The 15140-nt window shown below is 39.4% G+C and overlaps 1 protein-coding gene across 1 annotated transcript in view; it reads right to left on the bottom strand.

The window, feature by feature from the left end:
- Positions 1-8949: 8949 nt before the first annotated feature.
- ppm1aa (protein phosphatase, Mg2+/Mn2+ dependent, 1Aa) overlaps positions 8950-15140 on the bottom strand; it is a 12079-nt gene continuing 5888 nt past the window's right edge. The window contains exon 6 of the mRNA XM_031847734.1: positions 8950-14053. Coding sequence (XP_031703594.1) covers positions 14024-14053 — 30 coding nt within the window. The 3' untranslated portion in view covers positions 8950-14023. The remainder of the gene's footprint in view (positions 14054-15140) is intronic.

The following is a 15140-nucleotide window of genomic DNA, read 5'->3' as shown; positions in this document are numbered from 1 at the left end:
CCATATTTCCAGCAGGCTGGAAATGTGGCTGCTACAAGTACTGATTAAACTATTTTAGTTTTTTTTTTGAAGGTGAAGTATTCTGCACAAAAACAGAGATCATTTTATTGGACGAAGTTAGGGTCCCTCTACTGTTTTCCTTTTTTTTTGCTGAGCGCCGAGCATGACGCTGGGACAGAAAACTTAGATTTTGAAGTAAAAAACAAATTTGAAATAAGGGCTACCTAAATGAGAAAATAACTATTAATTACCGCTGACCTTGGCATCAATTAATATCCCTCAAGCTCCATCAAACGTCTATGTTAAGCTATTTATTAAAGTAAATAAATCAGAACCTAACTAATGCTGAGAACATTTTCCACATTATTTGTATGACCTTTTTTTCTAAAGCGAGGTTTATAAAACTTAAATGTAGTATAAAAGTCAACTTACAGGCTATAGGTCAGGCTATTGAACATGCCTTGCGATCTGTTCATTAATAGGCTAGATATATAATTTCCCTCTGCAAGTCCTTTTAAAAACCTGGCAAAACTCTCTTGCTATGTTTTTCCCACAAGAGCAGATCCTCAGTGCTGCAGGTTGTGCTTAATTGTCTTCCATTATGAACCCTCACAAAGCTAGACCATTGGCTACTAAAATACCAAGGTTAATCTTGATTAAATGTCTTTCCAGGGTACAAAAAGCATATTTTACATAAAACATCCTTCAAGGGGATTGAAGCATGATGTTGGAAAAAAAACAACATAAAATATTGCTGATGGCAAGGCCAAGCATCCCAACTCTGAAATGAAAGATATCAAAGAGATTAAAGAAAACCCATTATAAATCAACATACCACTAATATGGCTTCATCCGCCTTCTCCATTATCTTCCTCCCAAATTCAAGTCACACCTTAGCAAGCCAACGCTGCAGCTTTAATCTTTCCTCAAAGTACCGTTTAAGATTTCACATGAATGGTTTTCAGTGCATATGCAGTACTTTAACATTTCCTGCTTTTGTAGCCACCATTCATCATAATAGACAAGTTCTGTAGAAGCAGCCTACAATGGTGTAAGAGCTGTTAAAGCTTTAAAAGTTAACAAAGTATATAATGTTTCCATACAACATGAAAACAGGCAGTGAAGGTGAGTATTAAATATGAGTGTTAATTCAAACTGATTCTCTTACAAATGACTTCAAGCTTTACTGATCATTGTCAAATCTCAATATCTATTAAAGAGGAAAGACGTGCAGTTAATTCAGCTGTGTAAATGCTTCTGCATAACCAGCTGTATCAAGGCTTCCCTCTCTTTTTTCCTCTGCTGAGCGAAAAAAATTCTCTTGCAGGCTGAATGCCCCGAGCCGGCGACTTTTGTTCTCTCACACTTACCCCACACACTCCAAAATGTAACATCCTTCTGCAAGGAAAAAAAGTATTTCCTCCCACACCTGTTGATGAATTGTATTTGTGTGTAAGGCCCAGATGGGGCAATAACACGTGTGTCTTTATACAACTGAGGCACAGACCCAAAATAGCAGTTTCATGGATAGTGGTGAATGAGGAAAAACCCTTTCTCCAACACAGCAAAGAAGCTTGTGGCCAAATTAAAGCGACGGTCATTGACGAGCTGAAAATCATTCCCAGTTTGGGCAGGAAAGTCAGAAGATGCCTTAATGACTGCTGCTGCAGAGAGAAAAGTGACCGTTTGTACTGTGGGGCGGGTGGCTCAATGTTTTTTTTTGTTTTGCCAACGCAGGCCACCCCCCCCCCCCCCCCCCCCCCCCCATGAACCCATTCATTTATATTCTACCAAGAATATAGAGGAAATGCTGACAAATTAGACACTCTGTTGCAACTTTCACTGCTTGAGATTGTGTTTGCACATGAACATGTGTTGGATTCAGTTGGATGCAATTCAGGAACAAGTTTAAAATGTAAAAATCAAACTTAAAAATCACACAGATGTCAGCTTTCTTCCTCACATAATGAGGCAGCAAGCCTAACCTTGAACTAGACTGATGAATAAAAAATCTAAAATATTATCCCACAGCAGTGTCGGTATCGTCAATGCAATAGTGGATGAAACTAATTTACCAAAAACAAAAGGCTAAACAAACATTGTACAGTATCTGCTTCTCTACTAAAAAGAAGTTCAGAAGTACTCTTATATTGAGCTTCTTTTTTGCCTGAAGTTCAAAAGCCAAATTCGTTCCACTAAATCAAACTCTTTGTGTACTGAGGCTATAACCTCTAAGGATCACATGCTGCAAAAGAAGAGACACAAGTGAGGGCAGATTTTAAACTAAATGAATATCACTTATTCAACCTCGCATCACAAGACTGAAAAAGTAATTAAGTAAGGATCTTCAACCACGCTCTGACCTTACCACTCAGAGAGATCTGCTGAAAACTATTCAAATTCTAGACTATTTAATAATTTTATCATCAGCAGTGGGATTACTTTTTGTTTTCCTCAAACACGAAGATTTCCTGGTATCAAGTGCTTGACTGCAGCCTGTTCTCACAAAAGGAACTGTACGTACTTTAATGAAATAATGCAATTTGTTACTATATCTTATAACAAAATTGAGGAAATGTGGATTCAACTGCAGGCAATTTTTTTTTCATCTAAACCTCAAACAAAAACAATGCCCAAACTATTTCAACTCTTAAAAAAACTTTGACACTTTTGGTAATTTGTAGTAAAAGTGTTTTGTACGAAATATGAAAGCTGGAGTTAGATGGAGGGAAAGCATGGCAGATTATGCCGTTATAGTGTGGCATAGTATATAAGCGTATAAAGTCAAATCTTAATGAATTAGAAAATAATTGAGGTCACTGATATGCAGCACAAATTCTTTGACATTCACTCAGTACTTGTCCACAATGAAAGCGCACACATTCAGAAAACTGAAGCGTTGTAGTCAAACTGCTCTTTTCCTTGTCCTCAGACCTTGTCCACTCTTTTATCCTGCTCGATTTATCGAAAGTTAATTTAATTTGTTCGATGAGAATTACTGTATCTATGTAATGCAGGAAGAAAAACATAGTATTAGAAAATGACAAAAGACACTGGAAGCACTTAACGTCTTGGAGGAGACGTCAACTCGTCTTAATTCGCTGTTAACAAATGGAAACACAACAAACAAAAGAGTTCTAGCTGTGTTCAAGGTTTTATTTGTGGACGCACATTTCACACAGAACAATGTTATGTCACTCAAGAGACTTGAAATCCCTCAGGGCACAAACATGGCCTGCAGATATATACAGTACAGTTCAGTATTAACTTTTAGACCTAAGTGCTGATCTACAGGCTGTGTAATAATCTGTGGTCATACAGCAGGAATGAAAAATACCTGTTCGGTTGGAAGATTCAGCCTTAGAACCAGCAACTTAGCTCAGCACCATTGGTTTTTACAGACGGTTCAGTTAAGAACCGTGAGGTGAGTTCAGTGAATAACAAAAGCACTATAGAGTTGTGTGATGGACCAGGAGAAACTGAGGCGCACAACCCACTTGATTCCTCTCGAGGCAAACATGCTGGCAGCATGAATGGAGGGCTTTGATGAAGTAAGCCTTGCTTAATGCCCGTCAACATAGAACGCGACTACAAAGACAATTCATACACGCGGAGATCACATACGCTGTCACTGAGAGGAAATGTACAGTAGTGATTTTCTTTCTTTTTTTGTTGTCCCTGAGGCAAACACAGCTGCAATAGTTGTTACTGCAGCTGTGGAGAGTCACAACAAATATTAGGTACAACTGCATTTACTGGCTTGGTTCCTTTGATGGGATTTACTGCTTGTGGTGTATGATGTAAAGGGATGGAAATGTACACAATCTGATCAGAAACAAAGAAGACTTGTGAAGATGTGCAAAGTGATAAAGCTCAGCAGAGACGTTTAAAACAGATACTCCAAGTAGTAGAGCTTTGGAGCCATGATAGAGAGATCTGCAAAGCAACACATGAGAAACCACCTGTGCATCTTTCATACACTGAAAATATTTTGAGATTTTGTGAATTATTTTAAGTGTGATTAATGAAAAGAATGTTGCATCACCCTACTGTTACATAGATATTAGTTACCGTCATCAAAAATGTTCTTACAAAGAAAGAAGACACCAGAGTCATTTTGAAGACGGAATAAAACAAATGCAGTTTTGCCCCATAATGAGTGTTTTATGGGGCAAAACGTCGACTGTAAGTATCATTCCCATAACTTTAGCCCAGCTTGATGATACTGTCTTATATAATTTCCTTTTAGTTGTGACTATAGGTAAATTCCCATCCCTGCACAGTGTCTTATGCAGTATTTAAATTAGTAATTAAGCGCATGTTTAAAATGAACATCTTAAAATGGGTCAAACAATGGTGAGATCTAATGTTGAATGACAAGTTGGGTATATCAGATGTGTATGTGGAGGAAAACCACATTCAATAAATGATGAAGTGAGAGGAGATTCATTCATTATGGCGATGGACAAATATGAGACAACAAATGCTTGCTTGACATCCTCTGATTAGTTCTTGTTTTAGCTGAAACCACGGAAGAGGAGGATGTCTGGGTCCTGGGGAGGAGAAGAGCAGGATGCAGATGAGGTGAAGTAGATACAGATGAAGTGACGGCATGCAGGAGGAATGACTCAATCACCCACAGGCTGCATGCGACCAGATGTCAGACAGCATGCAGAAGAGATGAAAAAGACAGATCTGTACGAAAATAGGAGACCAACACCTTGTGGTCTATTCTGCACATGGGACGCCTATTGCAAGTCTGTCCGTCCTGAGCGAGGGATCCCTCCTCAGTTGTTCTTCTTGAGGTCTCTTCCATTTTCCCCGTTAAATGGCTTTTTGTTTTGGAGGGGTTTGTCCTCCATTGAAAAGGACAGAAGGTGTCGTAGGCTGTTCAGATTGTAAAGCGCCCTGAAGCAAATTTGTGATTTGTGATATTGGGCTATATAAATAAAATTCACTTGTGACATTATGGTAAAAAAAAAAAAAAAAAAAAAAGGAGACATTAATGGTTGAGGGCCCACTGAAGACGACAAGACACCTACAGACAGTTTCCATCCCCAGCCTAATGACAGACAAGAGAGAGCATGCTGTAAACAACAAACGGCTGTGCAGGTTCAAAAGAAAAACTATTTGCTAGCAGTCGCGTCAATAAATCTTCACAGTAAAGCACAATAGTTGGTCTTAGACAAAGGCAATAATAAGGGAAATTGGTGGTATGGATTGTGAGAAGACCGCAACGAAGGCACCGAAAAAACCCAGTACATCTTTAGCAGCGCTTAACCGTCGATACATAATCATTGACTGGGTATCTAACCTGCGTCTACAGACTAGTGGTGAATTATGCAGGGTTTAGCTGAGACCTCCATGTCCACTGTGGTCTTGTTAAGAAAATACAACAGTCAATGTCTTTCAGTGAGTCGGTGTTGCTAAGCATCTACTTCCTCCTCTTTCCTAATTCAGTTCAGCCATGTATTTTAGGATTTTCCCCAAGCCACATCACTTATAATTTAGCTGTGTTTGCAAGCAATTCAGCTGTAAATCACATTGACACAGGGAGCTACGAGCAAGACATATTGAAATGTAACAAACTGGATATTGTCAGATTTAAATGGGCACTCCAGCGATTTTAACATTGCACTTAAAGTTAAAGTTAAGTGACTGGTGCGATGCCAATAAAAAAAAAAAAGTTTCCAAGACAATATAAAGAAACACACCAAGACTGCCTGAGCTACTGGTCAATCCCTTTAAAATGACCATTTAGTGTCATCAATAAACTTTAACAAAAAAGAAACAGCATGTTGTATCGAAAGAGGTTTCAGTTATTTTGTCCATCCCCTGCAGCCGTGACAAACAACTAGTCACTTGCCAGACAAGTTATTCTGAGACAGGGTTTTTCCCCCCCTCCACACAATGAAATATGGATAAGAGTGGCAGGGATAGTGGGCAGCTGTCAACAAATTCCACAGCTTCCCGCCACCACCGATCAATCAGGACCACAACAGTGCTGACCTGCTGGCTAGAGCTGACATTAATCCTAAATCTTCCAGTCAGTGCGGAGGAATGACAGGACACAAAGTGGTGGTGGTGGTGGTGAGAGTGAGGGGTGATACAGGCTCTAACAAGGAAAGGTGCTGATGCTGATGAGTGTATCTGTGGCTCTCTAACAAGCCTGCATCGTTTGATGTCCTAATTTACAGTGAGCTTTGTCTCAGGGGTGCAGGATAATGAGCTGGCCCGGGATTCCCAGGGCAGCAGCTTGTGTAACACACCACATGCAAGGGGACGCTCAGTCCCACCAAGCGTAAGAGTGAGAGAGAGAGAGAAAGAGAGAGAGAGGGGAGGAGGAGAGAGAGAGGGGGGGGGGAGGAGAGAGAGAGAGAGAGCAGGAAGGACATATTGGATGTCTGTAGGAGAGAGAAGGGCGTGAGGAGGGAGGGAGGGGGAGGTGGGTACATGTCATCCCTGCTTGATATGCTTGTTTGTACACACCAATCATTGAATCGCTGCAACCAAGTGAGAAAAGCTTGTGTTCTCTGTGACAAACTGACCTCGGGCAACAAGAACACTCACAGAAAGAGGAAATGGAGAAGGAAAGCATGGCGGGTGGGGGAGAAGAAGCAGCAGTAGAGAACGTTGGATTTGATCCTTCTCGAGCTACGTCTTGTCCACAACACACCCGTCAAAGACATCCCTTCTCTAGCGGTCCCGTGCTGAACTCAATCAAAAAATGTGCCTCCTATTTACAGAGCAACCCTGAAAAATCGGGCTCCTAGTGCACTCCAAAGCAAATTAGCAAATGTGGAGCTCAATGACCTCAGTGCAGAGACCATCCACACAGAGTATGCGGTGTGCTCCACCACCCCCACCTCTTACTGCCGCGTCTGCATGGCTGCATTAGTCAAGCTCAAATGGGTTTTTCCGCCATGAGAAGCAGAGCATGACATGCTCTAAACAATGGCAGGCAGATGACGAGCCAGCTCCATTGGATGATGGCCTCTGCCGACGTGGTCGCCTTTTTCTTTTTGATGTGGGGGACTATAAGGGCAGCATGATTCATTAGGAGTGCACAGGTGGCCCGGGACCTAATGAGCCACATTCTGTGCAGTTCTAACATGCAAATGGCTCCAAGATGGATGTACGTGTCTAAAAAGAACATGCTTGTTTTAGAGAAGAATTTAGTGGTGACGTGAACCTGCTTTTTTTCAGTACATATAAATCTATAGCAGTAGCCAATAGTCTCCACATTGAATACAAGAGGCTAAAAATGCACCAACACGCTGACAATGGCCATTAACTGCAAACACGGCACAATATTCAGGATGGTATGACTTACCGCTTTAAAGGTCAACAGTGTTAAAAGCTGTTGTTTCATGCAACTAAAAGCCATCGTCAACATCTACTTAATAACAAGACACTGACTGTTCCACCAATGAACTACAGAGGACTATTGGTTGGAGTGTGAATGCCGTGGCTGGTGTCTCTAAGCAGGCTCAGCCATTAACACTGCCCCCCTCTGGCTGACTGATTAGGATCCTGTTTTTTTGCATCAATCAGTCAGACATTGAGTGAAGAGAGAAAGCAATAGCACAGTAGACATTTTGCTTCATATCTAATAGCAGATACCCAATCATTGAGAAACATGTACTCTTGAATCTACTCGCAGCAATACTAACAGCTTCTGGAGTAGCAGAACAAACTCCAAACTGCATAATACATCTAACCTTGCTTCTGTATCTTTAAAGAGTACACAAAAACATTTAAAAAAAAAGCTTGTTTCAGCATGCCACTCAATTCATCACAGGAGCCACAACAATCCAAATTGTACCTGATCTATTAACTGCTCGCCACTGAGCACCGTTTGAACGTTTGACCTTCTCACACAGCTCATGACATTATGTTGACATTTGAAGTAATCCCTCCGACGGTTCTTAATCCCAGTGGCCGTGGACCACCCTGACCCCTCCTCTGACATGCACTCACCACACACTGACACAAGAGGCAGGGAGACAAACACAACTCTGATACCCAGACAAATCAACAACACCACTGGGCTTTAGAAGGCTCACAGGGCTCAGAAACATGCAGCGAGGAAAGGGCTCATTAATTACCACACACACACAAACTGAAGCGCTGAGATCGTTTGAGCCTCTCGTGTGTCATTTAATTTTTGTTAAAAAAGTAATTACATGGCGATGTTTGTAAAAACAGTTCATTTAAGTACACTTACAGCTGTTCTGAAGACTCTTCTAACATCTGGATGAGAAAATATTCTGTCCACTGCACAATAAAGATTCTCAAGTGTATTTGCTGAATCCATTTGCGCGAAACATCTGTCCTTGCTCAGATATTTAAGCATTGTATTGTATAAAAATGTAGAATATTGGAAAGAAACATCAAAGTATAAGCAGTAATACATTTTGGTTAAATTGAGCAAGGAAATGTGTAATTTCCGGCAACCATTTTTGGTTAAGGAAAAAGAGGCAACTAGAGAAACGGATTGCAAATTTTCCGTCTTCTCAGGATACCTTCAGAACAGCGCTAAGTATTGCTAAATTTACTTAAATGTAATACATGAGGACTGCCTGCCAGTAATTTACAGAACACTCCCTTCTACGTTTTAACATTTAAACTGTCTGCAGTTGTGTGAGGAGGACGCCTGTGCTGCATGGCAATCTGCGTAGTTAGCATCACTATGCAGAAGATCTACACACTACCTTACTGTAATGTGCATGTTCAAGTTTGTTTTCCACCAGATAATATCATACATCTGATACAAAGAAGCATGTTTGGATTTTATATCCTCCATTCTGCCCTGGCTTCTACTTTTTGGTAAAATAATGTAGCTTTCCCAGTAAAAACTGTATTTATGTCACGTTAGATGTTTTCTTTCTGAACAAAGTTTCTCTAATGCAACAGGCACAAACAGATAAAAAGTGATGAAATGAGAGGTACAAGATGACAACCCATTTATTTAGTAATACATTCTGCAAACTAGAAATTTTATTCAAACTTCAAAGGCTAAAAAAAATGAAAGAAAGGAGGGAAAGAAGGGGAGAAAATGTAAGGAGCAGGGAGAGAAATGCATCAATTCACAAGCAAGGAATGCAATTTGTTCAATCGACAACACAAATAGTACAATTTAGTTCAAGGAACAAAGCATTTTTAAACATTTTCTTTTTTTCTGCCATTCCTTTGGAGCTAGAACATAATACAAAATATACAGTTATTGAAATTTGTAAAATCACTCACAGAGGCCTTTGAATGGACATTGACAATACTCATCTACAGCACTCTAAAGCTATGCTTGAACGTAATCATAAATATAGCAGACGTGAATGTATGTATGCACGTTTTGAATGCTTACGAGGTTACCATGTTAAAACACTTGCATTAGTTTAAAAAGTATGACATCATCTGCAGTGAAAAATTAAAGAAGCTGTAAAGACCGAGATTCAATAAGGTAACACTGGGGGGGGGCACACAAACCAGCGATGGTTGTAAAGTTGTACCATGTGACAACCAGGACAAAGTCACTTTGTTGATAGCTGAAGTACCCTAACATGGGGGTAGTTTTGAATCTATTGGAGTGTAACGTCAGCAGCATTACTCCTCCTCATAGTATTTAGTTGACCAAGTACTTTAGGGGGGCAACATGAGACTGGGTAAGGCAAATCGGTGAGCTTATTTATGAGCTGAAAAAGGTCAGCAAAGTGAGGCTCAGGTCGCCCTGCGAGGGGACACATAAACCACAACTGCTCAGGGTCACACAGTAAACGCCACAGTCGAGGTACATCGATATGTACAAGAGGGCGCGAGCATTTAAAATCTCTCCAACGTCTGCCAGGTCGTCCTCCGTACAAGAATATACAGGATGCAATCCAGGCAACCAAAGGTAACTCTGTAAATAGCTTTATAATCTTCTCTTTCTACAATAACAATTTTCTGATAAAAAGCTGATTATACAGATGATCAGTGCATATGACATTTGTCATTTAGTCACTTCTCACACACCCCGCATTTCTAAAACCCTGAACTCTCGATACAATTCTAGATTTGAGCTAAGTGAGCGTCACACAAGTAGACAAACTGGTGACATCACGCAGGTGAGCATTTGAGGGTTAGCATATACGACAAGGCCAATAGTGTTACTAGTTACTAGAATATGTGGTCGTTTGCAGTAGCCGCTAAAATCATTACTTGTTTTGTTAGCGTCAGCACAATTCAGTCAAATACTGTACGTGAGCACGGGCTCATCCCGCTCATATCGATCAGGGTTAAAATCCTACGTTCAGGGGGAGGAGTCTCAAAACGTGAAGTGCTTTCTGAACAATTTAAATCTACACAAGACAAAAACTATTCCTATAAAAGTTATGAGGTATTTTAGTTAATAACAAATCAAAACAGAATAAAGAATAGACGCTCGGGATCTTTTTTTTGTTCATTTTTTTGAAGGGAATGCAGGACTACATAGAAATGATACACAACTTAAACAAACGGCCAGATGTGAAAAATCACAGCCACTGTCAATATCTGCCAACATTGCAGCTGCAGCAATTTTGAATATTAAAAAGCTAATCTTGAGATTTTTCATTCTGTGGCTCGTTATAGAAATGTGGCATCAAGCAGCTTCGTGTAGGAGCCACATACTGAGTTGTAAATCTCTCGGGCAACGCAGGTCAGTCAAGGGAAGTAGGGATATCGATGGCCTCAGAAGGCAAATAAATAGTTTGTTCCTTATTAAAGCGCAAAGGAAAATGGCATGAAATGTTGCTTTAAGAGTCAACACCTCCCAGGTTTGCAATTAGCAGCTTGGTGCTGAAAACTGTTTAAGAGAGACAATTAGTGCACTCACTAAACAAATACAAGCAAAATAAAACTGCTCATCCAAGTAAAAAAAAAAAAAAAAAAAGGCATTTTCATTCATATTACATTGTTTCCTTAAACATACTGAACACACTGCCTTGAAGAGTTTTCATGTTACATGATGTGAGCACAGTATGTAATGGCGATAGAATATAAAACTCATTTTAAACCAAAAGAAGTGCATTAAACAAAGTTTTTACTGTTTTTTTTGTTGCATTTTAATTTTCAGTTTTTTTATGTGGGGGAATATTCAAGTAAAAAACCCCATTTTTATGCCAACACGCACACAAAGAAATCTGCTGAATTATGACTTGTTATTCATGCCGTTTCTCGGGCGACTGTTTAAAGGTACCCTGTGGAGTTTCTCCTGTAAACACACAGTTAGGTTTACATTCAACATTTCTTCCCAAAATGCAATGCGTCTCTAAGGCCGAACAAACACGTTCAACGCTTCTCCAAACATCACAGCAGATGTTCAAAGGCTCTTTTCTACGCTGGCTTGCTTGCGGTCTTATTGTCTTTCATGGCTGTTTACCATGACACCTACTGTTGATATAAACATGTCTGCCTCCTGCGGTCATGTTTACCCTTGTCGTCACGCTAGTAGAGGGAGGACCCAAACATTAAACATTACTCTACAGCACTACCAGTGTTTGAACGCTCCACAGAGTACCTTTGTTAACATCACTCTAACATGTTTACCGTCTTTTACAGAGTCACAGCTCTGTACTCCTTTATATTCTTACTTCTTGTGATATAGACATCCCACTTTTTTGAGTGTCCGGTCTTTTTTTGCCACAAAAGCATATTAGAAAGCAGCAAATTGAAGATTAAAGTCTGTGTTTTGTAATGGTTTCATAATTTGCCACCACCAGAAACCTAAATGCGGTGAAATAGTTCGGATTGTCATTTCTACAAATGAAGAGTTACAAATGTTGTAAATTATTATTGTGTATTTTGTTAATGAAACAGTTCAAACCCTAAGTGTTGATTAGAGGGACACTGACGTGATTAAGGGGAAAGTTTTGTTTGCCAAAACACACAAATATTCAACTAACCATCCCAAGACAAACCACCATCACATTGTGTCCACGGCAAAAAACTAACTCAAGCGACATGATTTATTCCTTGAAAGTTTAAGTCAAAAATATATACATACATTAATTTCCAACAATGCAATTTTAGACAAAAAAAAATGGCAGAAAATAAATCTGAAATAAAACCATTTCTCTTCAAGAAATATATCTACTGTGTGTGTTTTAAATACAGATTTAGTTCGGGACTATTCATCTTTAAAAAGGGGGGGAATTCACTGAAAGAACCCAAAAAAAAAAAAAAAAAAAACCAACCCACAGGTCATTCACTATAGCAGCAAACTGTATTGTGCTGTGGTTTGTGGTGCTGTGGGGGGGGGTTAAAAGGTGCTATGCAACCATGAGAACTCATTGCAGCTAGCAGATTTGTTCTTGGTTTGAATGTCCAGCTGAAGACCACGTGAAGAATAAAAATAGTCGTGCGAGTGTTAGCGTCAATATCTTGTAAGTTGTGTCCTATGCTCAGGCTGGTAACGGGTGATCTTCTGTAAAATAGTCAGTGATTAAACTGTTCACATCAGTCACATTACCAGATGTTAAAAAGGTTAGAAGCTAAAAATCTATCTGTACCACAAAAAAAAAAAAAACAGATTCTCATGAAAAAGAAACTTGGCATAGGCTGTCATAAAGCTGAAACAAGTATTTATAAATCATATGGCACCCACAGCGGGCACTGGTAACAATACATGTTTAGAAACCGATACTTAAATATCACACAATCGATGTGTAAACTAGTCTAGACGCGACTAGATTGGATGCATTGTACACCATGGGTTAACTGAACTACTTGTGTCATCTCAGGTTACTGTATAGTTCTGACATATAGCTTGAAGTTGTTCAAACAGCATAACAGCATGTAAACTCTGTTATCCAAAGCCTTTTGGAATAAGAAGTAGTGAAAGCTTATGTCGGGTTTGATATGGAACACTGGCTGAAAACAGGTCAGACAATGGGGAAGCATTGAGAGAGCAGTTCCCTTAAACTCCAGGCTGGTCTGTCGTCTGAACCACCAGAGCTAATTTAAATTAGAGTTGCACACACAGATCTGCCTTTACACGGACACACATACATAGACACGAGCACCTGCTCACGCTTGCACGTATCTATTTGCACAGGAACACGTGTTGACAGGGTGTTTTTTTGTTTTTTTTTCTTTTCATCAAATGACTCGAAGAAATGAACAAAAATAAAAAGATTAGTCACTTCAAACTTCCAAAATGACTGAGAAACACTTTGCAATTATTATTTGAGCATGTAGAGAAAACCACTTACAAAAATAAAATACAATAAAAAAAGCACAGGGGAAAAAATAATTAGGATTTAAATGGTTTGATATAGAGAGCTTACTGTGCTGTCAACTATACAATTTACCCGTTTCTTTTTTTAAAAGGAGCATAGACTAACTAAAAAATAAAATAATAAAAAGGTAAAGTAAAAGCGCAGAGACATTGTGCCTGGAGGACAAGCAGTAATATTCACTGAATAGACTTTTGTTACAATTCCAGAAGAGCAGGAAAAGGCAGATAGTGCATAAAAGATTCTCTTTTTCATTTCTTTCATTTTTTAACTTAAAATCAAGCTGCATTAAATACAGGCTGTTTGTACAGGACAATTGCACTTCACAAAAACAGAAATATACAAACACACACAAGGAAATGTGAATCAAATTAATTACAGCAAAAAAAATCAAAAAACAAATCTGACTACTTAAGCTGATTATTTAACAAAAAGAAAGAAAACCTTGGGGAATCAATTGTTATGGATTACTTTAGAGGAGAAATATTAAAGTGGGTGAACATAAAAAGGGGGCGACAAGAGGGTGGGGATCCTGAACTCCAGAGTGGACTGGTGCTGCACTATTCCAGGTTTGTGTGCATGCAACTCCTCTTCTTCTTCTTCTTCTTCTTCTTCCTCCTCCTCCTCCTCCTCCTCCTCCCATGAAATTCCCTTCTTAGAAACCAAAAGCTCAGCGTAACGGAGAGACAGACTGCTGAGCTGAGCTGCTGTGGGTCTTGAGAGGATGGTGGTTTGTAAACTCTATGCTGTGTTAGTGGTAGGAGGTTGTGTTACCACATGTCGTCTGTGGACGCAGAGTCCTTGACAAGAGAGGAGAGGAAGGAAAAACCCTTCAGACTGGCTCTACACCCATGACATCTCTAGCAACAGCTGGACAGGTTTAAGCATGTAGGACACAAACTGAAAATCATCCAGGACTGGATTCTTGGATGTCTACCCCCACCAAAGAAAAAAAGCTGTATCCAATCGCATCACGTCAATTTCTGAAGTTTTACCACTTAAACTTTAATTCACATCATATCAACGTAATCTTTTTGGAACCAGTATTTGGAGCAAGTAGCTTGAGAAAAATAAAGTGTGCCAGATTTAGCAGACTATGTTATTTGAGGGTGGTCCCATCAGTGGTCTCTATAAAGGCCGAACAGAAGAGGCAGGTGTTGGATCGGCCTTGGTGTCAGCAGATCCCCACTACCAATATCAAAGGACTTGGATCGGGGGCAATAAACCCGATATGGACATCCATTATGTTTACGCATGCCTGGCTACAAAGACGTATCTGTCTGAAACCAACTAACCTACTGATTCAGAATGCCACTACACTTTAAGTTAAGGTCTACAAGCAAAGCAAACAAATAGGTTATAAAGAAATTCAAGGAACAGTTCAAAAATAACTTGTGCAATTCTGCCAAACAAACCCATCTGAATGCTGAATCAAAGTATTCTCATTTTTTTTGTACTTACTATATACCTTTAAAAATGAAGCAATGCGATGTAAAATAAATTGTATTCAGTTTACAAAATCTATGTATATCCTACTCGGGTTGATTTATTTCTTGTCTAAAATACATATTTTATCTTTAAATATATTTATGGATAAGCTGTATTATTTGTGTGTTTGTTACTATTTTACCAAATACTTGTTAAAATCTTTTAGTCTCTTAAACTGCCTTGATTTTTATGGAAACAAATTGTCAATATTACTAATGAGTCCTTCTGACACACGTATTCCTATAATACAAACAAATGTGTAATTGCTTGATGGAGATGTTTAGAAAGTTTTGTTAAAAAGCCACAGAGGTGACGTTAGAGCAGTAAGGGACATCTCGATTTCTTCCCCTATTTAGCGCGTGTGTGTGTGTGTGTGTGTGTGTGTGTGTGTGTGTGTGT

This window comes from Anarrhichthys ocellatus, unplaced genomic scaffold, assembly GCF_004355925.1.
Source record: "Anarrhichthys ocellatus isolate YVR2014 unplaced genomic scaffold, GSC_Weel_1.0 scaffold7, whole genome shotgun sequence".
Classification (NCBI taxonomy): Eukaryota; Metazoa; Chordata; class Actinopteri; order Perciformes; family Anarhichadidae; genus Anarrhichthys; species Anarrhichthys ocellatus.
The sequence above is the reverse complement of the archived record's forward strand: the minus strand, read 5'-3'. Positions and strand labels throughout refer to the sequence as shown.